At 53.9% G+C, this 27,759-nt stretch overlaps 1 protein-coding gene across 6 annotated transcripts in view; it reads right to left on the bottom strand.

Annotated features, from left to right (window-relative positions):
• Positions 1-1,309: 1,309 nt before the first annotated feature.
• Positions 1,310-27,759, bottom strand: part of Slc38a10 (solute carrier family 38 member 10) — a 39,817-nt gene continuing 13,367 nt past the window's right edge. For 2 of the 6 annotated variants that reach the window (XM_047544077.1, XM_047544082.1), the window contains 11 exons: positions 25,982-26,084; positions 24,893-25,075; positions 22,190-22,301; positions 21,261-21,367; positions 12,292-12,448; positions 7,579-7,746; positions 6,806-7,273; positions 6,132-6,251; positions 5,026-5,109; positions 3,121-3,294; positions 1,310-2,936 (listed from right to left, as the gene is read on the bottom strand). In XM_047544077.1, the coding sequence (XP_047400033.1) occupies positions 1,813-2,936; positions 3,121-3,294; positions 5,026-5,109; positions 6,132-6,251; positions 6,806-7,273; positions 7,579-7,746; positions 12,292-12,448; positions 21,261-21,367; positions 22,190-22,301; positions 24,893-25,075; positions 25,982-26,084 (2,800 nt within the window). In that variant the 3' untranslated portion in view covers positions 1,310-1,812. The remainder of the gene's footprint in view (positions 2,937-3,120; positions 3,295-5,025; positions 5,110-6,131; positions 6,252-6,805; positions 7,274-7,578; positions 7,747-12,291; positions 12,449-21,260; positions 21,368-22,189; positions 22,302-24,892; positions 25,076-25,981; positions 26,085-27,759) is intronic. The other 4 variants (XM_047544078.1, XM_047544079.1, XM_047544080.1 and 1 more) reach the window with 4 other exon arrangements.

Below are 27,759 nucleotides of genomic sequence, written 5' to 3'. Positions count from 1 at the left end.
GTCTGAGTTCTAGCCAGGGGTACAGCCACACTCAGCAGTCACATGACCCAAAAAGGTGTCAGTGAGGAGTCAGAACCCTGGTCTAGCGCCTGGGGCAGTTCTGGCAATGAGTTCCACCCAGAAGCCTGCAGTTTCTGGGGGAAGAAGTTCCTGTCCATACCTGTGGAGGGCTGCTGACCGAGAGCAGCAGAGGGACAGCCAGGAGGAAAGTGTTGAGGGGGGAGGTGAGGGCAGCAGTGGCTGTGGCGTGGCCAGTCATGGTGCTTGCCTACTGGGGTGGGTGGCCCTGACTCCTCTAAGGGGGCAGGACAGGGAGGAGGGTGGGATAACATCCACAAAGGAAGAGAAAACTGGTTCAAGGCGAGGTGTTCAGGGAAAGCCTAGACAAGTGACAACGGGAACACTCAGGTGGTGCTTCACCACCAACCAAGCCACAGCTTATTTGGAGTTGAAGGGAGGATGGGAGGTGACTTGGGAGCTACACCCCTCCTGTGTGAGCAGCACCCCCTACCACAGCTCCTGAGGTTCAGCAGGAATCCCAATCTGGCCTGCAGAAGCTTCTACTCCTATTCGTTTTCTAGTCTTCAGGCTGCCTGATGACATGTTTAAAAATTACAATTAAAAAATCAAGGAATGGGGGCTGGGGCTCAGTGGTAGAGTGCTTGCCTGGCATGTGTGAGGTTCTGGGCTTGATCCTTAGTACCACATAAAAATAAATAAAGGTATTGTGTCCACCTACACCTTTAAAAAAAAGATTTCAGCAGGTGCAGGGAGAGCACACCACAGAGTGCAGGCAGAGCCCCGCACAGCCCTAGCCAGGCTTCCAAGAGGCACACACAGGGTGCTTCCATGACCCTGCACGGAAGGGCCTCGGCACAGTTCCCTGAAGACAGGCCAGGGGTGACAAAAGAGAATACCCTCTTGTTAAAGGGACATAACTAAATCCAACACATTCCTGCCTCAGTTCACAGGAGCAAGGCCCAGGGCCATACTGCACAGAGTAGGGAAAGGGAGAAAGGCGCGAGGCAGCTCTGCCCCCAGGCCTTGAGCCCACTGCAGGCACAGCACCTGCCACTTTCAGGGCTTCTGCCACTTCCAGGGCTGGCAAGGTATGCTAGGTTGCCCTGGTCACAGGCCTGCAGGGCCACCAGCCCAGCACTGGGGTTTGGGCCACGAGGACCAGGCCACCTGCACAGCTCTTTGGGGCTGCACTCACACTGTGGGCATCTCCTCTGTATGGCCTCCAGTCCCATCAGTCCCATCGAATCCTGACTGGGTTTTCCTTCAGGTGACTCAGTGCCAACTTGACTCTTTAGTTACCAGAGGTGGTTTTATTTTTTAAAAATATCATTAATTTCAAAGAATAGACCATGAAGTATGTGGAGAACTGACAGGAAGCTTAGGGCAACACACACCCTGTATCTCAGAGGCTCACCCACCCCTGTGCCTCACACCAAGCACTTGGCCTGCAAGTGGGAGGCCTCAGCGTGCTCACGGAGGAGCCCCTGGCAGACCCGGCAGGCCCACCTGGAAGCACAGGCTGTGGTGCAACATGGGTGTCACGGAGGCTGAACTGGACTAGAGCTGCTGGCAACATCGGAGTGCCTGCCCCTCAGGGACGAGGCTGGATTGAACATGGCAGTGCCAGTCAGAGAACCTCTTCCTCAGAGTAAGCAGGGGAATGCCAGGGAGGAGACAAAGCCATAGACAACACGACCCTTCAGGCTTTCTTGGCGTTTACTGAGGGCCTCAGAGGAATATCTGGGAAGAAGCAAGTGTGACCTCCAGACTTATCAGGGACGTGGCTGGACACTAGCTGCCACGGGGGTTAGCAGATGCTCCGGCCTCCTCCAGAGCCCCAGGAACCTGTTTAATCTGCCGGCTGTGAACCACCTGCAGCGCAGCCCCTGCTGCCTGGCGGAGCTGGGCGTCCAGGGCACTGCGAAGATCATTCACCTGGACATCAGGGAGGGGGTTAAAGCTGATGATGACCCCATCCTTTGGGGCTGGCTCCTCTGGATGAGAGGCAAGATCCCGTCGCCTCCTGCGAAGGTCAGACCCAGCTTGCAGTTTCAGGTCTCGGTTGGGTTTGGCGTTGTCTGGCTTCTCAGCCCCAGGGGCAGCTACTCTGGGGCCGGGCTCAGGGTCTGGCCTCTGCTTGGGCTCTTGGACTACAATGTCTTCCCCAGCTCTCAACTGCTCATGAGGAGCAGGTGCAAGGTCCCCACCAGGGGGCTCCTTTCTTGCTTCCAGGTGACCACCTTGGCCTCCATCAGAGATGGCCCAGGGTTCCTTCTGACCCAGCATGGCTTGGGGCTGAGGGTCAACTCCTGCTGGCCTGCCAGAAGGGTCTGCGGCAGGTCGCAGGTCTCGGCTCGACTGCCTGGACTTCACATGAAGGTCCCCAGCCTCTGCAACTGCCCCTACCATGGGCTGGGCAGCCTCCTCCTGTATGTCAGCCCCAGTGGCTGCTACTTCCTGTCCAGTTTTCTTCCTTTCTTGGGAACCTCCGACAAAGATGTCCTGGCTCTGCCTGAGGACCTCCTCAGTAAGACGCTTTTCTGGGCTCCCAGGTGCCCCAGCAGGGTGTGGCTTAGGTGCTGGCTCCATGTCCTGGGCCATCTCAGGGTCTTTAGCGGCCTGGGGCACCTCGGGCACAGCCTCTTTCTGTTCTTCTCTCAGCTTGGCCTGAGCTGCCTGAGGCTCTGTGTCAGAGCCTCCACCAGGAGGACCAGCTGGATCTCTGCCCATTGCCCCCTCAGGTTCCCCTAGGGAGTGCTGGCCCAGCTCTTGGGGTGGAGCTGCGCGATCCCCTGGAGCTCCGAGTGGTTTCAAGGGCTGTGGAGGGGCATTCTCCATCTCCCCAGCAGGCCCGTCTTGGGCTTCCTTTTCCTGACCTCTGGGCACACCCACTCCAGCCTCTGGCTGCACGTCTTCTACAAATGAAGCTGGTGGTTAGTTTGGCCATAGAAACGAATACAAGCCGCTAATGCAGGGACTAAAAAGAACAAACTTGCAAGAAGTTAGGAATTACAAATCAAGAATTAAACTCGCCCTCTAGGACTTCAGGCCACCAAGCCTCAGATGCAGGCCCCTGGCACCCCGCCAGGGCCAGCCTACCTGGCCTGGACTTGTCCTCATCCTCCTGCCTCTGCTGGTGGATCTCCTTGTGCTGCTCCTCAATCACAGCCAGCAGCTTCTCCTGCTGGTCCAGCAGGCGCTTCTGCTGCACCTGCTGCTCTTTGATCACCTGCAGCAGGACAGCGTGGTCCAGCATCTCTGCCCTGCCGGCTTCTGGTGGGAACACACACAGTCAGGACACTGGGCTGCTGGACGCCTGGTGGGCTACCAGCATGACACGCCCAAGGCACAGAACTGCTGCGGAGGGCTGTGCCCCATGAGGGCCATGTTGCCTCCACCTCACTTGTATGAGTGTGGTGAGGGTCCCTGGAGCCCTGGGAACCCGCCCATTACTAGCTGGGCTGTGCCAGCTGCTGCTGCAGCCATGCCCTGGTGGCCAGGGCCATCTGACCAGTTAGCATTCCCACTGCTGTGGTTCAGACACTGGCAGAGCCCAGTACTTGCTGAAAAACATGTCCAGAGAAAAACCAAGTCAGTCTGGGATGTGCTGGAAGATCAGCACAGTTACCTGGGGTGGGTGATTTCTCTGCCTTTCACGCATTCAATTTTTCTAGCCCAGTCATATAAGAAAATAAAAACTACAAGCTACTTAAAAAAAAGAATATTGGCACTTTAGGAAAGTTTCCTCTGAGGTGAGAATGAAAACACAGTTTTCCTTTAAGAAGAGCATGGGGGCGGACACAGTGAGGCACAGGCCAGTGGCCAGCACACAGCTATCCTGGACACCCAGCAGCCCTAGCAGGTAGGGAAGCATGCGCCCACCCAGTCGTGGGATAGCACAGATGGGAGGGAGGCCTTGAACATCCACTTGCACCTGTGCTCTGTCTATGAACCAGCCAGGCCTCACCAGCAACTGCCACCATAGGGTCAGCAGGGAGCTGGCTTTTGCTGCAAACCCTTCAGCACTGGGTCAGTTATGTACAGCAGGCTCCTGTGGCTTATGAAATTTTCACAAGTATTAAAATGAAGAATCTCTGAAAGAGGACAGGTTAGGGCTGCCAGGGGAATAGCTCAAATCAACGCACTGATGGCAGGCCATCCTCCCCAAGAGTGACATGTTGAGTGGCTGGGGCAGTTCAGGGCAGCATCCTCCCAGGGGCAGCGAGTTCCCCTGGACACAGCCTTGGGGCTTTGCCCAATCTCCTCTGGACCAGTGACAAAGATGCCGTAGCTGACTGCATGGTAGACAGGACCGACCTTGAGGATGAGGGGCAACCATACTCCCTACCAACGCCCAGCCCAGGGCTGTCCAGACACCTGCCCAGAGGGAAAGGCCACATAGTAGAGTGGCCCCCACACCTCCCTTCAGGGAGCTATCCCCATGGGTTACAGACCAGTCACCTCAGCATGGGCCTCGCTTCACCCTGGCTGTCTAGTCATGAGCACGTGAGGTCCCACGTGCTGCTGGCGCATTCCTGCCCCCCCGGGAGCGGTTCCAAGAGCGCAGGCCTCCCACCTCCCATGTGCCTGGAGGATCAGCCCTGGACTGCTGCCAGGAGGGGCCGCGTACTACAGGAAGCCCCAAGGGACACAAGTGAGACACTGGAGGGGGGATCACCGAAGTCAGAGCCTACCAGGACCACTGGGACCACCAGGACCAGGCAGATGTACCAAAGGCTGCCCACATGTGGAGACCCATGTGGAATGTATGGACACACCCATCTCTAGTGGGTGGCCCTTTAGCAACTCCTCTCACAGTGGTCCTCTAAGGACAGGAAAGTCACATCAGGGCTGGAAGAAGGGAGAGTGCGCTGGGTGTCAGGGACCCACCTGGGAGAGATTCCCGGGCCCATGACGCCCTCATGAGGCCCTGAGCCCTGTTCCCACAACTCCAGGCCCTCCACGAGCACGCTCTCCATTCCAACACACTCCTTCAAGTCCTACCTGCTACTATCTTTTTAATTTCAGCTGTTCGTCCCGTTGAGAGGCATACGGAAGAAAGGCAGAATAGGAAACTGTGAAAAGTCTCTTTTCAGAAAGAAAAAAAACCAAAGCATCAAATAGGTTTAGGTGACAGATTATAGAAACTGGAACCAACAAGCACAGTCAGACCAAGAGGGAGGCAAGAGCCACAAGTATGGGAATGTCTTCCGAGCAACTCCTCACCCCCAGAAACCCACCATACGCCCAGCTCTGCCTTCCAGGACTTCTGCCACTGTGCCTCAGCAGAGGGCAATACTGGCAGCCTCGTCCACCCTGACGGTGGTCCCAGAACATGTGAGGCAGCACCATGTCCACAGCAGCTGAGGCTGGTGCCAGCCTGGCCCAGGAGAGCTGAGCAACCTGCTGCCTGCCATCTCTGAGAACGGCAGGGACCCAATCTCCCAGCACCAAAGCACAAGTGAGTTGTGTCCTGAGAATGGTGGCACATGAGGGGGCAAGGGGCTGGGAGCCAACAAGGCATAGAAGCCTGCTGGTCACCAAATCAGCAGGAGGGGCCATCGTTGCAGGCCACTAGAGGCCGCCACCTCCTCCCCTGTCAGAGAGCACTTGCGAGGAGGTCTGCAGGGTTCAAAGCCAGGAAAGGCAGGGCCAAGCTTTAAGGAGCAGGGGACAGACCTTTACAGCACAAAGGGGTGGAAGGGACCCTGCTAGGACCACAGGGTCACAACACTACCAGGCAGCCCCAGGCAAGGCACAGCCTTAAAGCACATCTTCACATCTGGGTATGCTAAGAGCCACACTTGGATGGCTTCAACCCCAAATGGAAACAGCGACCTACCTGCTTTAAGGTGAAATAAAGAGGGTAATTAAAAGCCATGTGGTGCCACGGCAGATCCTTTCTAAAGGGTAGACAGGGTGATGATAAAGCATTTGTTCACAGAGGAGCTGTGGGAAAAGCCCCTAGTGGGATCAGAAGAGGGCTGCTGAAGGCACTTCCTTAGACAATCGGAGGCAAGCAGAAGCTGGGGCATGGTGGGTTCCCAGGAACACCCCAGCCCCTCCCCAACCCCACCTTGGGCCCCGAGGGGCTGCAGCTCAGGCCTTACCCTCTAGCTTGCTGCCCGCTTGGTCTCCACCTGGGTGTTCTGTGTCCCTCTGCTCTCGAGGCTCTGGCTGCAGCCCAGCCCCAGGAGCTGGCCTCTGTGCCGGGAGGGCTGCCTTCCCACCTGCACATACAGGAGGCTCAGGTTTTGCAAAATGCTGGGGGTGGGGGACAAAGGAGGCAGCAGATGTTTCCTAAAATGACTCCCCGTCATCGCCCCCTCCCCACCGTCAGCACAGTTTATATTCAACCTGATGATTACCAGGGAAGTAATAAAAAAATATTTAACAATCTCATAGGCTTGTGGCAGGGAGCCAATGTTAACTACCTTCGCCAATTAAAATGCAAGCCTCGTCCTAACTAGCTCTTAGACGGGCACTTAACAATGTGTTACCTGTCAAGCGCTCCCGAGCCGTCCCCGGTGTGCACCCAGACACACGAGAACAGCGTGGCACCTGACATTTAGTGGTCTGCAAACAACTGTGTGACAGATATTATAGTAGCTGTCAAGCCACCAGACTCTTCTTTCCCCACCAGCTGCTAAAGGGGCTGCTACATTCACATGCTAATCTCATGAAATGAGAGAGACGGGGACACAAGAAAGAGTAATCAGTCCCTCCTGCCGCATCCCGTGCCCACCCCACAGGGGAGCTCCTGCAGTAAGCGGCTGACACCTACCAGGGCCACTGTCTGCAGGCTTCCCCGTGTTCCCAGCAGCACCGCGTGCAGGCTGCCCTCCACCTGCAGCCAGGATGTTCTGCTCTGCAGAGATTGCAGCCTGGGGCCCCGGATGGAGATCTCTGTTGCCTGGGCCATGGTCATCCTTCCCAGGCTGGATACCTGGCTGGTCATTTGCTTCTGGAAGCTTCTGGGGACTTTCAGGAAGACCAACTGCTTCCTCCAGGACCTGAGCCTGTTCAGGTCTTCTCCCTGTCTCTCCCCTCTCTGGCTCCCTCCTCTCTCTCTCTGACTCAGGCAGAGGCAGCACCACCTGCCCCTTGTCCTCAGGAGTCCCTCCGTCTATGCGTCTGGAAGGCGACTTGTTCTCTCCTGGCCCTTCACGGTCTTGACGTTCGTCCACCACCACCTTGTCATGAGGCACAGGAGGCTCATGGCGGTGGGCCTCACCCATGGGGACAGCAATGCCTGGAAGGACAGGGCAGTTGGGGGATCAGGCTCAGTAAGGGATACTCACTTTCGCTTCCCGGGAAACCTTCCCAGTTCTCAGCAGGGTGACGTGCCCGACAGTACCATCGCCACCCCTGCTAGCCCACCACGTCTGGCCAAGGTCTGATGCCACTTCTGGAGAGTTACGAGGGCAGAATTGGCAAGCAATTGCTTCAGCCAAAGAGAATGAAAAGATGCAGAATGCTGGAAGGCAGGACCTAAGGCTGGGCTCAGGGAAGACGCACAGTCTTGAGTGTCCCTCTTGAATGGCCAGCACCACCTACCTTGACCGGGGCGATCAAGCTGTGCGGCCTCTTGCTTCTCCTTGGCATCTTCCCCGCCTGGGACATTCACGGGGCCTTTAATCTGGGCCTGCTCCAGGTCCTCTTTCTGCTCGGACAGCTTTGGCTTCTCCCGACCATCCTCAGCCATGTTCACCACAGGATCCTGGACTGTAAGCATGGACAGTAAGCTAAGCACCCTTCCACACAGCTGCCTGTCAATCAGCACAGGGAGAGGGTCGTTCTCCGGGATCATGATCACATTTCGCAAACAGCAGAGTCTAGGCAGCCATTTTTTCCTGCTCAATCATTAAGAGCTAAACAGCAAAGAAAACTGTCATTTTTCATGTATATTCATAACAAAAATATGTCAACATGCAATTTACACCTAACTGGAAACAGACCACTCCACATAATACTCAGTCATGACCACCAGGTGGCAGCGTGAACCCATCGATGGGCCGTCTCCAGAGGGTCTCCCTTGCAGGGTGACCTACCAAAACTCCCCTACCCTTCCCTTTAAGGAAAACATTAGAAGTGTTAATCTGAAATCCTGTCAATATCTCACTGATGATGGGGGAAATTCACTTCAAAAGGGCAAAAACACAAGGAAAGCTGGGCCCTGTCCCTGCACTGCATCCCACTGCAGCCACAGTACAGCGGCCAGCAAGCCAGAGAGGGATCCAACAGAACCCAGGAGGAACTACCTCTACCTCAAATGGCCACTTTCTATGTTTTAGGCGAGCATGGCAGAAACCAAAGACCTAATTGGGAAATCAGAATCCTTTCATCCCAGAGGCCCAGGGTCATCTCTGTGCCCCCTCCCCAACCAGCGCTGTCAGGAAAGGGAGGCAGAAGTGTGACATGGGCTCTGGTGCTGTGCTGCGGCCCACACGTGAGCCCTGTGTTGTCCGTTTGGGTAAGAAGCATCCTTAACAAAACAGGCTGGCCCCTCCCGTGCTGGACCACCTCACAGAAAGGCTCTACAGCGCCACCAAGTGACAAACGCAGGCAGGTGACAATGCACCAGTCCCCAGCACACAATTAGCCCCCTGGCAGAAGCCCTGTGCATGTACAGGAAGAACCACAGATCAAGAGGGGCTTACAGCAGAGTGCAGGGTTGATAATGGGGCTGAGGAGAGGGCCAGTGAAACAAAGAGAAGCCCACTCTCCACAGGACAGTTGCCCCTGAGAAGTGGCTTTCTAGTAGGAGACAAACCCTGTTTGTCCTTTTTTTTTTTTTTTTTTTTGAGGTACTGGGGATTGAACTCAGGGCCTTGTGCTTGCGAGGCAAGCACTCTACCAGCTGAGCTACCTCCCCAGCCCCCCTGTTTGTCCTTAAGGTGAGCAAACAGCCAGCCTGGTCACTGGGGCTCTTTGGGGAGCTCCACAGGGCTGGACTGTTCTGCCTCGGGGCAGTGCCACTGATCACGGCCGCTGCCCACCACTGCTGTGTCTTGTGGTCAGTACAGATGGAAAGCATCCCCTCTATGATACTGCAGATGTCCCTGCAGCCCACGCATGAGCTTCCACCAGAGCTGTACTCAGAGGCTCAGAACCCGAGCACCTCTCCATGGAGCAGGGAGAGGCTTTGTCAGTGCTCATCAAAGCCAGCCCTGCTCCAGACAACCTTCCCAGCCGTCCACTGCTGCCTTCCTCACTCTTACTGCATGAACCGACCACCCATTAAGGGCTTGATTTTAAAACCCCATCTTCTGGACATGACTGTTGGATGATCTCACTGTCTAATATTTCTGCAAGTCAGGGACCCCCAGGGTCAGATGGTCAACTCCTGGTGCCCAGAGGCCTCGGTTGGGTGCCCATGGCCAGCAGTGCAGTGATGGGGTGCTAGCAAAGAAAGTGATGCTGGACCCTCATGATTTTCAGGGGTGTCTGCCAGTGGCCAGTGGTGAGGGTCACTCCTCACAGACAGCAAGGTGGCCCAGGTCACACACACTCAATACAGGTCAGAAGTTGACACTGAGCTACATCACCAGTCTTTTTTAGTTTTTATGTTGAGATAAGATCTCATCCAAGTTGCCCAGCTGGTCTTGAACTTGAGATTCTCCTGCTCCAAACTCCCAAACAGCTGGGATTACAGGTGTATGCCACCAAGCCGGGTCAGAACATGAGCTTTTAGAAGCTGCCCAGTAGGGTATGGGGAGCACTGCCCAGTTAGGGAGAGAGGGGGAGCACGGGTGGCAGGGTCTTGCCCATAGCGCCCTGTCGAAGGTGCACAGAGCCTCACCCTCCTCCAAGACATGGCAGGGGAGCCGGTGTGGACAGCAGTGGAGGTCATGGTAGGTCATCAGGAATCCACAATGATGAGGTGGGAGAGATCCCAACAGCTGGAGGCATGGACGTGTGCACCACCACAAGCCCAAGATTACCTCTGTGCCAGCACCCACTGGTAGGAAGCAGTGGCTGCCCGACAGGCTCCACCCCATGGCCCTGAAGTTCAGGCCCACCTTCCAGCCAGGCTCACTTCCTCTTCCCACCAAGCAGCACAGCTTCTCCACTGCTGGGGAAAGGGGACAGAGCAGGGCACCAGGGTGTGGACCAAGGCTGTCGCCAGCATGCGTGAGCAGGAGGGCCAAGCTGAGAGGGAAGCTAGATGTCGGGAGGAAGAGTTGCGACACTCCAGGATCCCAATCCACCTGATGTCCTCAGGGTGCTATCAGACAGAGACAAATGGCCTACTTAACCTTTCTTAATGGATAACTCTCTGTGAGCCGTTAGGGGGACACAGCCATGCTTGTGGAAGGCCCAAAGGCCACATGTGGAGCCTGGACTGTGCCTGCCAGTCACATGTGTCCCACGTGAAGGCTGGACTCAGTCCTCAGAAGGGCTCCCAGCAGAGCAGGCAGGTTCCATCTGTGGTCTCCACAGAAGCAGAAGGCCAGATGCTCTGTGCATGCTGACAGTGCAGCTCATGGGCACAGGCTGGTGGAGTTTCCAGGTCCCAGCTCTGCCCCAAGGAGGCAGTTTGGAGGTGACTGGTGGCTAGAAGACAGGGGACTTGCCAGCATGAGGCTCTAAGAGGCCATGCGTTAGTCTCAGGAAAGAAATGAAGACCAGATGTGGCCATGGAGGGCCTCAGGTGAGCAGGTGGCATGCAGTGACAGGACACAGAAGCTGGCTCTGACCAGAGGCTATGCAGCACCACAGGACAGGAGACCAGCACTGGCCGAGTAAGGAGCTCAACACCAGGCAGGCCTGCACTTTCGGGAACAGCGTGACACCCAGTTCCTCCAGGGACCCCACAGACTGGAATTCAGCTCCAGTTGCCAGGACGCACGCCCCACCAAACCCCCTCTTCTGTTGCAGCTCAGCATCAGCACCTGCTTTGTACCCAAAGGCTCAGACAGTTTTGAACTGGCCTTTCCCGGGGGGACTGAGTCCAAGGCCATCAACTGGGGTGGGCACACACCAGCCACCTCCTCCCAGTCCAATTGCCACAGCTGAGGAAAGGCGGTGTGCAGCAACCTACAGCTTCTGAACACTCTGCTTTGCTTCTCTGGGGCCCAGCTGCCCACAGCACCTGCCTGGCAGGTCCTATCTGCTTCTCAACCTTGCGAATGCAAGGAACTGGAACAGAACCCGTCTTACCTGTTTTTGCCAACCCAGGAAGGCAGCTGTTCCATGCACAGGGCTGTCCAGAACAGAACGCCCAAAGGTGGGGGGCGGGCAGGGCAGGACAGTTTGTATGAGGTGAGAGACAGCAGTAATCTAGGCCCTGTGCTGAGGCTATGTCTCCAAGTGCAGGGGTCTCCCTTCAATGGGGCTGTGTCGTCTGTCCATTAAGAATGGTGTCTCTAGGGCAGGCATCCTCATGGTGACCTGAAATTCACCAGCAAGGATAGACTGCTCCCCCAGCAAGACCTCCCCAGAGCCTGTGGCTGGACGGAAGCTAGTGAATCTGGATCCAAGTCTCCTGGCTGACCACATACAGATGCACCCTTGGTGTGGCACATGGTCTCAGGGACAGAAGCCCCATGAAGGCCAGCACAGAGAGTACCCATCTGCTAGCATCACCTGATGCCACTTAGAGCTACTGGGCAGGTGTGGGGCTGGACAGAGGGTCTGAGGGCCTGCAGGCCATCCCTGCATTACCCTTCCTACCTGTGCCTGGGAAAGCCTGGGAGTTACACAGACCACCCAGACACACAAACTTCTGAGTACCCCAGATGCCACAATAAACCCCTGCACCCTTAACATGTATGGCCTCGGATGGGGATGACAGCACCACCAGGACTCCGAGGGACCTGCAGCTGCACAAGGGGGTGTGGGCTGCAATGCTATCAATGACTGAAAAACAGTTAACAACAGGAAACAAGGCTGAGACATAACTGCTGACTCTACTGAGGAAAAAAATACAACCACAAAATGAGCAAACAGGAGCACTACCATGGATTTACACACCTGTCAGTGCACCCAGGGGCCAGGTGCTGGGTCTCAGCCTACCACGGGCGGGCACGGCACCATCCTGTGACCCCGCACACTGGCCAGCCTCTGTGGAAAGGCCTTCACAGGCCAGGGTGGTGAGTCCCAGGAGCCCCCTGCCAGCTCCATCACCCACCAATGGAGGCCACTGCTGGAGGATTAAAACCTTCCGAGCAAAGCCAAGAGGCAGCCCACAATCCCAAGGCGCTGCAATGGTCACGGATCCCAAGAAGGCTCAGTGGGCTGGGGCTTGGGCTGGGACCTGATGCATACCTGAGAGTCGGGCCACCTCCGCCTTCCTAGCTCCCTCGACCTCCCCACGCCGGCCACCAGGAGCTTCCTTTGCCAAGTCCACAGGGGCCTCCTCGCTCACGGACAGGGTGGTGAGTGTGCTGACCACCAGGACACCCAGGCCGACCCATAGCACCACCTGGATCAAAAACCCAAGACAGGAAGTCATGGCAGTCCCCACACTGCTCAGTGCTAAGAAAACTTTCTTCTGCATGGAAGCCCAGGGACAGGGGCTGGGCTGGAGGAGGGCGACGGGAGGAGGGAGAACAGTGGTATGAAGCAGCCCTCTGGGAGGGCAGCACATGTAGGCTTGGTCCTGCCTGAGGGCAACACCCAGGGGAGATAGCCTGACTGCCAGCCAATCCAATGACACTAGAGGCTGTGATGGGGCTCTGACAAACCATGGCTCCCTAACTGACCCACGTGGTCTGGGTGCCCACAGTCCTGTCAGCTGGGTCATCTCCTGCCTGCTGGAGCTGCCTTGACAGGGAGGCAAGGGCTGGGCCACAAGGTGGAGGACAGGCATGAGAGGAGCCTCAGGAGAGCAGGGGTGCTGTATGTGCTACAGAAGCAGAGGCCCAAGCCTTGATCCAGCCTCCTAGGGAGGCCAGGTCTCCTGAACACCATGAAAGAGGAGCAAGAATCTCAGGGCACCTGCCCAACTCAGGGGTCTCTTAAAACCTACCATCCTCAAGGTATGTGCTCTTGCACAACCCACAGAGTGGGCCCCGTGCCAATGACACAGGCCACACAGGTATGGGTGCCCTATCCCCCAACATTACCCACATCTGATGCCCGACAGTAGGCTGGACATGCCCAGAGCTGGCCAGGTGGGAGACCCTGCCAGGCCAGATGTGGAAAGACAGCACCTCCTCTCTCGGTGGTGTGGTGGTACCCATCGGTGTCCCCATGAGCTGCACTCGAGCTGCACTCAAGGCATAAACAACTTTCAAGGGGCCCTGCCTCCTCCTGAAGGACTCCAAGGTCGATCACGAAGCCTGCAGTACCACAAAGTCCTCTGCACATAACTCCAACTCTCTGCAACTCAGGCTGCTTTAACATGTGCACACGCAGGGCCAACCCTCTGCCCACATATCTGTGATGCCTTGGCAGTGGGTGCTGCTGCTTCTCACCTGGCCTGGTCCACTCAACCCTCCAGGGGGCAGAAACTCCTGGTTTTGTGGTTCTGCAAGAGTGGCCAGAGAGGGGCCTTCCTGCACAACTGAAGGGACCCTCACTCATCAACTGCCTGAGATCTCAGAGCCATAACTCCAAACCCTCTTCTGAAAGGCAGGCTGCCTGAAAAAACAGCAGCTCAGCAAGGGTGAGGCCGCCTGGGTCTGACAACCACAGAAGGCAGGTTTCCACAGGGGAAGAGGACTCCAAAGAGGGGTCCTGACTAACTTAGCAGAAACACCTCAGGGAAAAGTCCACTTGCTTCTGTCACCTGACACCGTAAGCTGCTCCCACACTGACAAATGCCCTGGAGTGCAGGGGACCAGTCCCAGTCTGCCTCATGGATGTGCAGGGCTCCTGCAGAGCCCACAGGCCCACAAGCAGTAAGTGCAGCCAGCCAGCCTGTCAGGCAATAGCAGGGCTGTCCAGGTGCAAGGGGGACACTGTCTGAACTGAGTCCCTGGGACGGAGAACTCAGAAGCTCTACCATGCACAGAGATCAAGAGCTCCTGATCCCACTGTGCCCAAAGTATTTTCCTAAAAGTTTGTGGAGACCCAGCCTCAGCTGTTGCCTGAATATCTGCAAAGACATTTACAGACAGGATGGCGTCTGACAGTGAGCAAGGTTTTCTTAGGATAATAAGGAGGAAATATCCACCTCCTGAGATCATCCCTCCCTGCATTGAGGCATGGCGACAGTGTCCAGAAGCTGCCAGTGGGTGACCCAGTGGGTGACTTCAGGCAAGCACGGCACTGAAGACATCAGATGGCAGACCCATGACCTCCACCCTGCCCTCGTGGCCTGTCTTAAATCAAGGCTGCCCCAGGCCTTCCGTTTTCAAGGCTCCCTGTCAAACTTCTACTTGACGGCACAAAGATGTCAGAGCTGGGTGCAGTGGTGCACGCCTATAATCCCAGTGGCTTGGGAGGCTGAGGCAGGAGGATTGAGAGTTCAAAGCCAGCCTCAGCAACTCAGCAAGACCTTGCCTCAAAATCAAATATAAAAAGGGCTGGGGATATAGCTCAGTGGTTAAGTGCCCCTAGGTTCAACTCCCAGTACTGAAAAAAAAAAAAAGATGTCAGGCAAAGGCCACCAAGGGCAGAAGGTCCTCACTCTGAGATGTATGAAGTCTAACTGCTAACCATGTGCAAAGGAGTCATCATGGTTCCCTCGGGAGTCCTGAGGAAGAAAGAAAGAAAATGCATCTCTGAGCTCTAACACTCAGTGGGGATGGAACCACTGGGGAGGGGGCAGCTGGCCAAGTGCAGCCTCAGGCTCAGGAAGGAACCCAGCCTGGCCTCTGGGGCCCCAGTCTAGCCTCTTAGTACTGCGCCAAGCCGTACAGCTTCACACATGGCAGAAGAGCTGCTTTTGAAGCAAAGGACCCAGTGGATAAGTGGAATCCTGCCTGCCAGACATCTATCTCAGAGCACCCTGCTGACTGAGATTCTGGCAGCAACACATCTTTACACAGCCACAGAGCCAGCTGGGAGAGGTGCAAATCCATCTTGGAAGTCTCTGCTCAGGCCTGGAAAATACAGGGCCTTGACTGGGACCACAGTCTACACAGTTGATGCAGCACCCATGCCTTGTGGAGTGACCTGAGGCCTCCAGCAGAGAGGGGCTGACTCAGTGCAGAGACAACCCACAGGGGTGGGGACAAAACATTCACTTTTGCTGTATGGGCGACACACAAGTCGGTGACAGAACAAACACCTGGAGGCAGGGGTTCTGGCCACTATGCAGCCCTGTGGCTCAATTTGGAAGCCAGGGTCATCTGAGACAGCCCCAGTGTGCACCGGCACCTTTCTAAGAACAAGGCTTCCTGCCCTGGGGGCCCCTCCTCTGCCTCCCTGGGCTGGCCTTCTTTGCCCTAGGGACTGTCCTTTTAAGTGCATCCCCTCCAGTTCCTGCCCGAGTCCCACTGGTTTCAGGGCAGCCCCAAGTCAGATCTACCAGTTGAACTGGAGGTGTCCTCACTTAAGATTGAAAAGAACTCTCTCTGGTTTTCTAAGACAAAAAAATGGAATTCATAGGGGCAGACAGGGTTTCTTTTGATTCACTTGGTTGTTTTCGTGCTTTCCAATTACTCTTCTGGGAACGCTCTGGGAATTACTCTTCTCAGAACGCTCCTTCCTTTGCACACTGGTCAGCTGCCCACAATGCTCACAACTATGCAGAGAGTAAGCACCAAGGCAGAGAAAGCTCAAGGAAGCCAGGCGCTGACTCTGGGCCTGTCCCTCAGAGGGAGCAGCTGGAGTTCCTGAGAGGTCTGGCCCTGAGTGGGGTACCGGCTTCAGCACATTCCCAGAGAGCACTTCAACCTAACAACTCTGGCACACCCCAGTCAGTTGGTCCAATGGCCCATTCCAGATGCAATGGCAGCTGGCAGGCAGCTCCCAGGGAGAGGAGAACTTCAGGGTCTCCCCAGCTCGGCCAAAAAGAAGTTCCGGTGATTTAGCACATGTTCTAGAGTTTAAGAAATGCAGTAAAGCGGGCAGGGCACAGTAGGTCTCTGGCAGGACACCATATGTGTTAGTGTTCATGTGCACTGGACCTGGGCCCACCTGTACTTGTTCCTATGCCACCAAGCCAAGAACACTGGGCTGAACACACACTAGAAGACATCCCTGATGAGTGGGAAGGGGAGCTGCCGACTCAGCCAGCACCTCCCAGCAGGCACACACAACACAGGCAGATGAGGACAAGGGACGATGGGAAAGAGAAGATGAAATTATCATTAGCTACAGGTCAAGAACCAGAGATCCAGTGAGAGTTCAATACGGTGAACAGGTAAAAAATAATTTGTGAACATCTGCAGCTTCCCTACATACAAAGAACTGGTTAGGAAAGCCAACAGAGAAGATAGCAACGCAGGAGGCATGACAAGAGACAAGCAGCCATGGAGGAGAGCAGGAGACGAGAGGGAGGCCCTGCAGGGGCCTGTGAACACATGAACCCACACCCATCTGTTGAAGAGGGCAGCTCCTGGGTGCAGAGTGCAGATCAGATGAAGCATAAAGACATAAATTCTCCTAAATTAATCTAAAGCTTCAATGAATTCCAACTAGACCAAAACAGTGGGACTGATTTTTGTTAATCAGATCAGCTGATACAAACATTCATAAGGACACACCAAACAAGAATATCCAGAAAATTCATTAAGAGCAAGAGGAGGGTTAGAACTGGAGGAGGGGTTAGGTCTGGAGTGGGACAGGTAGGAACGCAGCGAGCACTGTAGCAGCTGTGGCAATCGACACAAGGAAAGGCAGGGCCAGCCCACCAGGCCCCAGGAGCACCAGGGTTTCACACGTGAGAGCGTTAACATTTCATCCCAGGGAGGACTACTGGAATAAACCTAGTTCTACAATGAGGCACCATCTAGACAAAAAGTAGTACCTAGAGTTTGCTTCTCACACCAAAATAAAACACAAATGGATCAAACATTTATATGAAAAAAATGAAGTCATAAAAGTACTAGACAAAATGATGGAGGAATTTTTTTTTTAAATAATCCTGGCATGGGGAAGGTCTTTGTAACTATATATTTAAAAAAAAAAAAAAAAAAAAGAAAGAAAGAAAAGAAAGCCTGATGTACTTAAAATCTGGAGGACATGACAAACTGGGACAACATCTGCGATCGGAGAGGCAACAGGCCACCTTCCTCAATCTCACTAAGGAACTTCTGCCTCAAGCCCCAGCAAGAACTGGTATTCAACTGGTCTTCCCACTTAGCCACAGAAGCCAGACAAAACCCAAAGTCACCCAACCGAAGCACTGGGGAACAGCCGTTAGCAGCTTGGACCAGAGAGGCTGAGACCCATGGAACAGGACAGCACTTGGAAAGGCCAGGCTGACTGCCCATGGCACTTAGGACCAGAGCTGCCACAGTGAGGCAGTGCAGGGCAGCAGAGGACGCAGGTAGACTCAAGGGAGGAGGATGGGGCGGGGAGAAGGAAACCCCAAAGAGGCTGCCACACCACCTTCTATACGCCACTCTCCTGGAGGCACATGTGGCTACGAGCCGCGCAGAGGGCCAAGCAAGGACTGAGCAAGCCGAGTGTGCCAGGAGAATAAGCTGAGGGGACAACCCAGCAACCTGTAGGGCCAGTGTGCTTGAGATCCCAGAGGTGGGGCAACCAGAACGGGGCTGCCTCAGCTGTTCAATGGACGGTCGCTGGCACCACTCAGCTTTTGCAGGCCTCGATGGCTGCACAATACCAAGCACACCAGAAGACAGGACCAGATGACAAAGAGGAGCTCAAGCATTAAGACTGATCACATGTGCTTCTCAACACACAGTGGGGTCACGTCCTGATAAACCCAAGCCATGCTGACACTGTCCTAGGTCCACCAATGTGTCAAATCCTTCTGACCTAGTGACACCCCAGCTGGCAGCACAGCAAAGCATCAGCAGTGCCCTGCTGAGCGTGCAGCTCACGGTGAGCCGCCATGGTGCTGCCCAGCATCATGGGAGCAACATGCCAGGCAGCGCCAGCTTGAGAGAGAGCAAATTCAAAACATGAAGCATGGGTTCTACTAAATGTGTACTGCTCTCACACCACCATAACGTGGAGAACTCTAAGCTGAGCCATCGTAAGAACTGTCTGCATTTGAAACAACAGTAACGTGGGGCTTTAAATATGCATAGAATTAAATACAGCAGCACCAAAGGCCAGGGAGGGCAAATGGGGTGATACTACTGTGGGACACTCGCCTTGTCTGGAAAGTGGCTATAAAAAGGAATTCACAGTTGACGAAGTCAAAGAGTCACAGTATCTAATGTGACCACTAGGTTAGAAAGGTACCCACAAGAGGGAAAAGAGTAAAAACTTTGCATGCTTTACTGATCAAAAGAAAAAGATGGGAAATGAACAGATGAAACAAAAAACAAAGAGTAAGACAAAAGCTTCTTCCTCAAGTCAGTAATCATATTAACTGTGAACAGTCTTAAACACTCCAACTAACAGACTCCCGTTAAGAAAACAAAACCCAATAACACGCCATTAAAAGAGACACGCCTTCAACTCAGAAGAGCACAGAGACCACAAGGAGAGAGTGAGCAAGCAACTACTCACAGTGTGGCTGGGGTTAGCTCATGAAAGCCCCACAGACAACAGGACCCTCACAAGGGAAGCATCAAGTCGACAGACAGTATGACCAACCGGAGCCCACATGTTCCAATGACAAACTAAGAAGCAATAACCGAGAGAAATACAAGTACAAATAAGGCCAACCAAAGTCAGAGGAGTCCCCACACCTTCTAAGTGAGAAACAACACCAACAACCAGCACACGCACGCCCACTACACACCCGTTACTTAGGAACCCCACCCAAGCCACGCATGGGACACCCAGCCGAGAGGTGCAGAGCCATGGTCGCACAGGCCTGCGGAACTGACCTGTGCCAGGTCACACACCTCACCCAGAAGGGCTGCCTGTTCTCTGTTGTGTACTACCAAACCACACTGGGACAAAGCTAGAAAGCAGCAAAAAAAAAAAAAAAAAAAAATCACTAGGAAATCCTGAAGTTTGGAAGGCTAAGGAAGCCATGGGTAAAAGAAGAAATCACAATGGAAACCAGAAAATTTTGTGAATTGAAGGATGATTTCAATTCTTCCATCTACTCTTTAATACAACCCCAATGAAAACTTCAAAAGGTCATTTTCAAGGAAGCTGATAAGCCATTCTAAGATTTAGTAGGGCAAAGAGTCAACTACAGGAAAGAACATTGTAAAGAGGAATGAAGTGGGAGGACTCCAACTGCCTGCCATCGAGACACCCTGCAGAGCTGCAGTCCTGAAGTGGACAATGCTGGCACAGGACAGAGAGGTCCCCAACAGCCTCATTGTAGGTAGGGGGCTGAGGGCGACAGGCATGGGAAAAGGGTCAGCTGGAGGGCGGCAGGAGCCCTGCCCCACACCCACTGACTCCAGGTGGAAGAGAGATGTAAATCTGTGAAAGACAGAATTAAAAGCCTTCAGAGTGCAGCTGTCTTCCGGACCTAAGGTAGCCAAGAACCAAAAAGCATCAAGGGGAAAAAAGATCCATAAACTGGACCACACTAAATTTCAGAACTTCTGTTCATCTAAGGACATTTCATGTCCTTATAAAAGCAAAAAGGTAGGAGGCTGAGGTTGTCCCAGTAGCCCTTGCCTGGCATGTGTAAGGCACTGGGTTCCATCCTCAGCACCACGTAAAAATAAATACATAAATAAAATAAAGGTATTATGCCCATCTACAACTAAAAATATTAATAAAAAAGCAAAAGGGTAACCAAGAGTAAGATAAAACATTTGTAATATAGTTTCTGAAAAAGGACTTACATTTAGAATTTACTTTTTAAAAATCCCTACAAATCAGTAAGAAAAAGACAACCGAGTAGGAAAAAAACAAGACTTGAAAGGCAGTCACAAAAGAAGACCCCCACGTGGCTCAGCCCCATGGAAAGGTGCATGAGGTCATCAGTAGGGCAGGGGCTACAAACATCCAAACCAGGGGCATCAGAAGGGCAGCTCTCAAAAGGGGCAGGAGACAGGAAGTGGTGGAACTCTCAATGCTCCTGGAGGTGCCACTGTGGAAAACCAAAGCCCACTCGGCAGGACCTACCAAAGCCCAAGGCCACACGCAGGACCTCCTCCCAGGTGTGCAGCAAGCCACACACCCACGGGCACCAAAGAACGCTCAGCACAGCAGACTAGCAGCTCCCTGTCCTGCCAAGGGAGCGAGTGCTGACGGCATGCAAGGGGAACCACACAGTGAGGACAGTGGAACCTCCGGAAGGCCCAGGGTGAGCTCAGACCTGAGGCCCAGCATGGGGCCAACAACCAAGGACACACGCCATGAGGTTCTGTTTAAGTCAAACTGAGGACAAAATCATTCTAAAATGTCAGCAGACAGATGGCAGCAACTCTGGTCCACAAGGGTGGATGGCCAAGAGGTGTCCGAGGGAAACTCTGGGTGCCAAAATGTTCTCCACCTGCCCTGGAAGGTGGTTCTGAGGCTGGGCACACTTTGCAAAGGTGGGTCAAGCTATATACCTACCAATACACATCAGTAAGAAAGTCAACGGCTCCATTAAGAGTGAGCAAAAGCATGAGTCCACAGGGAAAGAAAAGTAAATGGCTTCCAAACTCTCAAAAAGATGTTCAGGTTCACTCCAGGAAGACAAGAAAGAGGAAGGCAAGGAGGTGGTATCATGAGGTCACCAGGCACTTGGGCAGAAGGCCCAAGGATCCCATTTCCAGAATGCTTCCTGCAGACACATTCTTGCACACACTGATATGTCCATGACAGGTGATCTGCAGCAGCAAAGGCTGAAGACAGGCTCCCTGGGAGACTGGACCACAAAGCCTTCCCAGAAGGAAGCCTGGGAAGCAGCTCCTCACAGCAACACAGCTCTAGATATTCATATGCACAGCTGAGAAGCAGCCTTCAAGAGGGTAAGCAAAATGGGGGCTGGGGTGCAGATTAGTGGTAGAGTACTTGCCTAGCATGTCTGAGTCTGGGTTCTATTCCAGCATGCTGCCTTGCCAACATGGACATATATGGGGGGACAGGCTGTGAAGCACCCAGCACCAGGTAGTAAGGTAAGCTCTGGGAAGCACCAATGCTCATGGGCACTGAGGGCAAAGACTGCTCTGCCTGGCTGCACACCTCCTTAACCAAGTGCCTCTTGTGCTAGGAAACAAAACCAGAGTCCATCTGAACACTAAGGAAGGGGCTCTTTCCCACTGTCTCCTCTCCCAAGCCAGCCTGGCTGGCCAGACACTCACCTGCGAGGAAAGGGCATTCTTGTGGGCCTTCCTGTAGATCAGAGCTGGGCAGATGAAGCAGATGAGGCTCCCCATCGTCGCCCCGGTGAGACCCAAGACAGTCTCCACTGGAAGAGATACAACAGCAAGGGTGAGCCAGAAAGAGCAAAGCAGCTTGCAGGTGAGCAGTACGAATGTGAAGGCTGTCAGTGAGGAGCAAGGCAGCCACTGTGCAGAGGGCTCCACGAACCAGGCTCCTTCTGCCTGGCTGATCTGACTCTCAGTGCAGGTTTCTTTGGCTGCCGATCTTTAAAGGACCAGTCATCCAGAATTTCCTAGCAAAATCAGATGCTGACTCCACATGGCCTAGGTCACACTGCCTGTTATTTCACAGGTGACCTAGTGACCAGTCCTACCACACACATGAAAGCCAAGGGCAGAAGTGTGCTGGCCAAGTACAATTCTCAGCAAGGAGTTGGACAGGTGGCCTCTGGAGTGGGAACCTGCAAGTTCCTGTCTGGTGACAAGCTCCACCCACCATGTCTGCTAGGGAGGGGGTGCATCTGGATACTGAAAGTGCTGCCTCTGACCTTCCCTTGGATACCATGTTGACAATTCAGCAGTCAACAGTTACAGTAAGGAAGGAGCAGCTTTACAGTCATTCACTTTACAAACTGGGCCCGTGTCCCAGCTCTGGAGTGTCTGCCCAGGTGCTGAACTGCTTGGTGTCGACACACATTTGCTGCTCCATCCGGCTGCCAATGCTATCCCTTACTTCTCTGTGAGCCAAGGGAAAAAATAGCCTGGGAATTTCTGGGCTTCTAGGGCTAGAGGATGGCCTGGAATCTTGGCTGAATGCCAAGACATAGGGCAGGGACACCTGGGCCTTTTGTGGAATGTCCAGAACAGAGTAGAAAGAAGAGAAAGGAGGGGCCACCCACCTTACCTACCATTGGGGATCATGATGCCACCAACCATGGTTCCAAACACAACCGAGAGGGTGAGTGCTTTAAACCGGAGAGGAGGCATGTAGCCTCCAGCAGCAAAGGTCCCATCTTTTTGCTGAATGGAAGAAAATAAAAGGTTTGAAAGGACTGATTTCCTTTACCACTCTCCTGAGGAGCAATGCCGTCCTGGGCTCTGACAATTACAGCAGGCTCCCTTGGCAGGAGGGAGCTACTGGCAGGTAAGCCCTGCAGTGTGGCTGAACCGGGCCATTGCCTCGGGGGAGCTGCAGGATGCAGGAAGGTAGGGGTGCTCTCCACCCAGGTACCAACCATCCATCCTAAAACCTGACCTAGAGACCTTAGTATCAAGTTCTTTCATTCTCCTTTTCACTTTTAGAGCAAAGCCACAGAGAGATTATTAAAGGAAACACCAAGTGTGGACAACAGAATACCAAGTCCCCAGGGAGGCAGCTCAGCATCTCCCAAGCGCAGGCTTCGGAGCACAGGCAGAGGCCCTTCTCCACAAGCGCACAGTCCCACGCACCTGGCTATGTTACCGTCATCTCTGAAAGACGCATGATGAGCACACAACAATTTCAAAGTTCAGGAAGAAGAAAAAAAGAGGAGAGGCGTATAAAGTGGCAGAGCCCCTTGCACCCAGCTTCATGCATGCCACGTGCAGAACAAAGAATGCCTTTCCAGGTGGAAGGGCAGAGGCAGCTGGCCCTAGAACCCCCCTGCCCAGGACCCCGAGGCTACGTGGTTCAGATCCTGGCTCTGCCATTCACCCCTCAATTTCCCCCACAAAGAGAAACATCTCCTCATCAAGCTGCAGTGAGGACCACATGAGTAAACATACAGGAAGGGCTGCCCATAATGATCTCTGGGCTGGAACTGCAGAACATTCCAGAACTAGAATTTCAAAGCACCAATTTTCAGAATAGACTGACACAGGATGAACTGAGAGAGCTGGAGCCACAATCTCTGACTCTGGGACAACAATTTGTCCAAGGCTTTAGGTTTACAGCCCAGGAGTCCCAGTATTACTAATTTACCAAGAAATACTCTAAGAGAAGGGGAAGAGGGGAATGTGAGCACACTCATGAGCCAGTTACCCAAGGAGGTCAAGCGGGAAAGGTCAGCAACCAGCAGCCATCCACAATGGGGTGCAGGCTCTATGGTTTCCCAGGAATCTCAGAGAAAAGCTGTCTGCACACCCACAGAAGTCAGAGGGACCAGGAGCTAGGGGAACACTGCTGCGCTCCCATAATCAGATCCACGAGGGGTGGGAAGCAGCTGCACGGTGCTCCGGGAGGGCTGCAGGTGAACTTTCTTCCTTGATACTGCCTTTCATACCACTGTTGATTTTTTTTAACTTTACAAAAAATTATAAAAACATGTTATATGCAAACACACAAATGCCATGGTGATACAAAGTGAGAGATGGACTTCAGCAACCCACAGGTGGAGGCAGAGTGGGGTAAGCCAGGGGGACTCCACAGCTAGATGAGCAGGCCTCACCTTCACCCCGCAAGAGCCAGAGTCCTCAGCCCTGACTTGCTTGGCGTACAGCTGAATGCGAGCAGAGGTGGACCAGAGTGCCAGCACATGCAGGGCACTTGGTCTCTGGGACTAAGTCTCTGCCATTGCTGATGCCAGAGTCCACAAGGAGGAGACAAGAGCTGCAGCTCTGCCACAGCCATGTCCCTGGCTTCACGAGTGAGGAGTCCTATGCCAACCTCCCTCCCCAGTCTGCCTGCTGGACTCTCCCATGCATTCTCTGGGACCACTAAAAAACCCCTTGCCATAAGCAATTCAAATGACTTTGTGTCCTTGGCCACCAGGAGTCCTGGTGAACAAGACAGATGGGGCTCAAAGACTTAGGGCAGAATATGCTGCCACAAAGAAGCTTCCAGTCGGCACAGACCATTTTGCTAGGCTCGGAAGGAAGGGATGGCATCTCTGGACAGGTAGGGGGTGCAGAGCTCCTGCTGACACTCTGGAGAGTGACTTGGGCCCAAGTGTCACAAGAACAACTTTGTCAGCTTGACAACAGAATCTTTTTGTTTCAGCCCTGAGAAATTTTCTTGTAAAGGACTAGGCAGCTCTCTTCCATACACATAATAGTGCAGAAATCCTATGTTAAATTAAGACTTCCAAGTCACACAGAAGTGAAAAGAATGCGGGCTCTGATCTTTGTCAGCACTGGCCAGTCACCTGGTTCCTCCAGCCCTCCCCAGGCCCACTCAGAAGCAAAATGCTGGGCTGGGGAGATAGCTCAGTTGGTAGAGTGCTTGCCCCGCAAGCCCAAGGCCCTGAGTTCAATCCCCAGTACTGCAAAAAAAAGAAAAAAAAAAAAAGAAGAAGCAAAATGCTGTTTCTGTTCTGCTAATTCTAAATACAGCATCAAAGTTGGGAAATCAGATGCCAGTCTAAGCTTCAGGTACACGTGGGCTGACTCCAAAGCCCATCTTTAGTGCTCTTTCTTCCAAAGTTGACTTAAATACTGCCTACTGGGAGCTGGAGTGGTTAAGCATGTGCTTAGCGTGTGCAAGGCCCTGGGTTCAACCCCAGCACACGCACACAACTCTACAGAAAGACTGTTTCCACTGAAGCTTGCTTATTTTTAACTAGGAAAAGCACCCCCTACCACCACCTAGGAAAACAGAATGAGCACAAGCAGTGGAAGACACCCCAAGAACATACCTGCTGCTCAAAAAGCAGCGTGTTCAAGGCCTGCCTGCATGGCAGGATCATCATGGGGAAGCCCACAGCCACTGACATCACGAAGCCCACGCGGATCATCTCTGTCACCAGGTTGGAGGGAAAGTGCATCAACACGTTGCCTGCAGTGGCCTCAGTGAAGCTGACGTAACCAAAAAACCCCACCTGTTAGAGGAAATAGCAATGTGGCAGAGGTGTGGAGAGCGGGGTTGCCAGAATGGCCTCAAGCTCCTTCCCAAGGAAGCTGGTGCAGGAGAGGGTCTGCCAAGGACAAAAAGGCCACTCAGCTCCTAGTATGCAAAACGTCCTCCTCTGACAAGCAGAGGCCTTTTAAAATGCTAAAAATGAGGAGCTCAGCACACTTCCCGACAGGGCCACAGGGAGGAGAAAACGGAGCTGCCTGAATGGAAGGCAGGCACCAGAGTGCTCCCAAGCCCTTCAGAGGCCACTCTTAACCTGGTTCCAAAACAACCAGGGTACCAAGGTCCTTTACAGAGGTAGGCTTGGGAGTGGTTGACACTTGCCAGAGACCACTCATAATTAACTAGAACAACAACAAAAGCCTGAAGGCGAGGGAAAGAGGCCATAACCTTAACCTACTTATAATCCTGCTAAAAGACAAAAATTGGAGCAGTAAGAAGACTTCAAGCAAAATCTACCACAACACTGAATGCACCTACGGGTTGGACCTGAGGGTACCCTCTGCTGTTTCATGCCTCCTCGTTTCTCTTCAATGGACACACCCCGTTTGTGTTTTGAACAACAAAAGTCTGGGAGAGGGGAAGCAGAGTTCCTCAGTTAAAGTGATCTGGGGGCAGCCCTGTTGCTGAGGTGCTGGGGTTCCTCTGACTGAAAGATGTCAACATAGCCTGGGGTGGAAGGGGTTGGCAGGGCCAGCCCTGCAATGACTGAGGTTGAGAGGACCTGCTTTGGGTCACTGCACATGCAGTGCACCTCCAGACGCTGGAATGGGAAAGGGGAAAGCACCTGCTGTGCAGAGTGAAGGTCTCAAGGGCTGGAACCTCGTGCTGATGCAACCCCAGAGAGGAGAGGGCACAGATGGGTTCCTACCATGACGTAGAAGGTGGTGACCACGTTGAGGGAGGAGGCAAATATGGAACTCATGGTCTTCACTGACGGCTCATCCAGGCTGTCATAGGTGGGCAGGACCTGGCTGCATGGAGACAAGAGATTCTCAAAGTGGGCTCTACAGAACCTTGCCCACCCTGGTGGACAGCTCCCAGACCTCTTCTTCAGCCCTGCTAAAGGGCCACTAGCACCCCTTCACATGGCACTCGTCACACACTGACTTGCCGCTCTGAAGCCAGCAGGTCTCATGACACTGCAACGGCAGCACTGCCACAGTCCCCAGACCTCCCTGAGAACATGCTCCACATGGACATGTGGAGCCAAGGCCATCTGTGCCCTGGAGACACAAGCATGCCCACTGCAGGGAGGGCAGCACTGAGGGTTAAGGGAGTCACTCAGACATCACCTCAGAGAAGGGAGAGTCCGCTGGAACAAGTCTGGCAGTTGTAGCCCAACCCAGCACCCCAGACAGGCATGAGTGGAGTGGGCACAGACAAGGGGACAAGCCAGACACACTTCCCAACTTACAGACTCTCAACCGTGTGATAAGGAAACTAGCTTCTCAGACCTGGTGCTGGGAGGATGGTGCTACCGGGCAGATGGGAGGGACCCATTGCTGGCTGGGCAGGGGTATGACAGCCCTGTGCAGGTTCTCTGCAACAGTAAATCTGAGGATATGGGGTAGCAGCTAAGGAAAGTTCAGGGGACCAGGGTGGGGAACAAGAGAGAAAGGAGGAAGGAGGCATGCTGGGGGCAGCTCAAGTAAGTGCACAGGGGTTGAAAGAGGATAGAGAGGGAGTCCAGTGGCACCCTTTAGGGCACCCCAGGCTCAAGGCACAAAGACACCAGGTCAGTGCAGGGTAGGAAGGGAGGGTCAGGACGCAGGAAATCAACAGCTACTAAGTGGATAAGCACAAGGTCAGTTGAGCCAAACAGCAAAACCACCTTTTAAAAGTGAAATAAAAACAAAAAAACACCCAAGCTAGATCAAAGAGCAGAAGAGAACAAGTGGGAAGGCCCAGCTAGGTGGAGTTGTTCACCCAGGTTCACCACACACTGTCCCTCAGGCCACCCTCAACACAGGCACCACAGAAGCCAGAATGGGCAGGACCTGGCAGTCACACACCCAGGCAGCCCAGCAGAGAACCCAAGAGAGGTCACCACAAGCCCCAGCCCAAAGCTCTGGAGAAGACTATGTCCCGTAACCAGCTTCCCAGTGCTGACCATCAGTGCTGAACCACACTAGGATACCAACTTATAGGGATCAGCGCCAGAGACCCACGACACATGCTCGTCCCCCGACCCCCCATGAGAACCACTGCAAGGAAGCTGCAGTGGCTGTGAGGAGGGGCCGTCTAGCCACCTGGGGACGGACAGGACAGAGAGGCCAGGTCACAGGCTCTCCTCTAACCCTGTGTTCCCAGGGAGCCCCTGGATTGTCTCCTGGAGAGAAGAAAGGTCAGAGCCACAGACCTCCTAGACACCTCCACAAAGTTCCCATGCTGCCCTGGAGGGTGTGGCCCTGAGCACCACTCCTGGCACCCGAAGGTATTCCCAGACCACCGACCTTGCAGAGTGGCCTCCATGACAACCTGCAGCTGTCCCATTACTGGGACTGCAACTGGGACCCAAGACTCCAGAGAGACCTGCCCTGCCCAGGCCTCTTATGCTCAGTGCTACCACAGTCACTTCTCTGGGCATAGGATGACAGCTCTGTATCACCCAGCATTCAATGTGTAAGGCCAGAAGGGCCAGACAGT

This window comes from Sciurus carolinensis, chromosome 3 (genome assembly GCF_902686445.1).
Source record: "Sciurus carolinensis chromosome 3, mSciCar1.2, whole genome shotgun sequence".
In the NCBI taxonomy this organism is placed as follows: Eukaryota; Metazoa; Chordata; class Mammalia; order Rodentia; family Sciuridae; genus Sciurus; species Sciurus carolinensis.
Note: the sequence above shows the minus strand (reverse complement) of the source record. Positions and strands in the feature narration are given on the sequence as shown.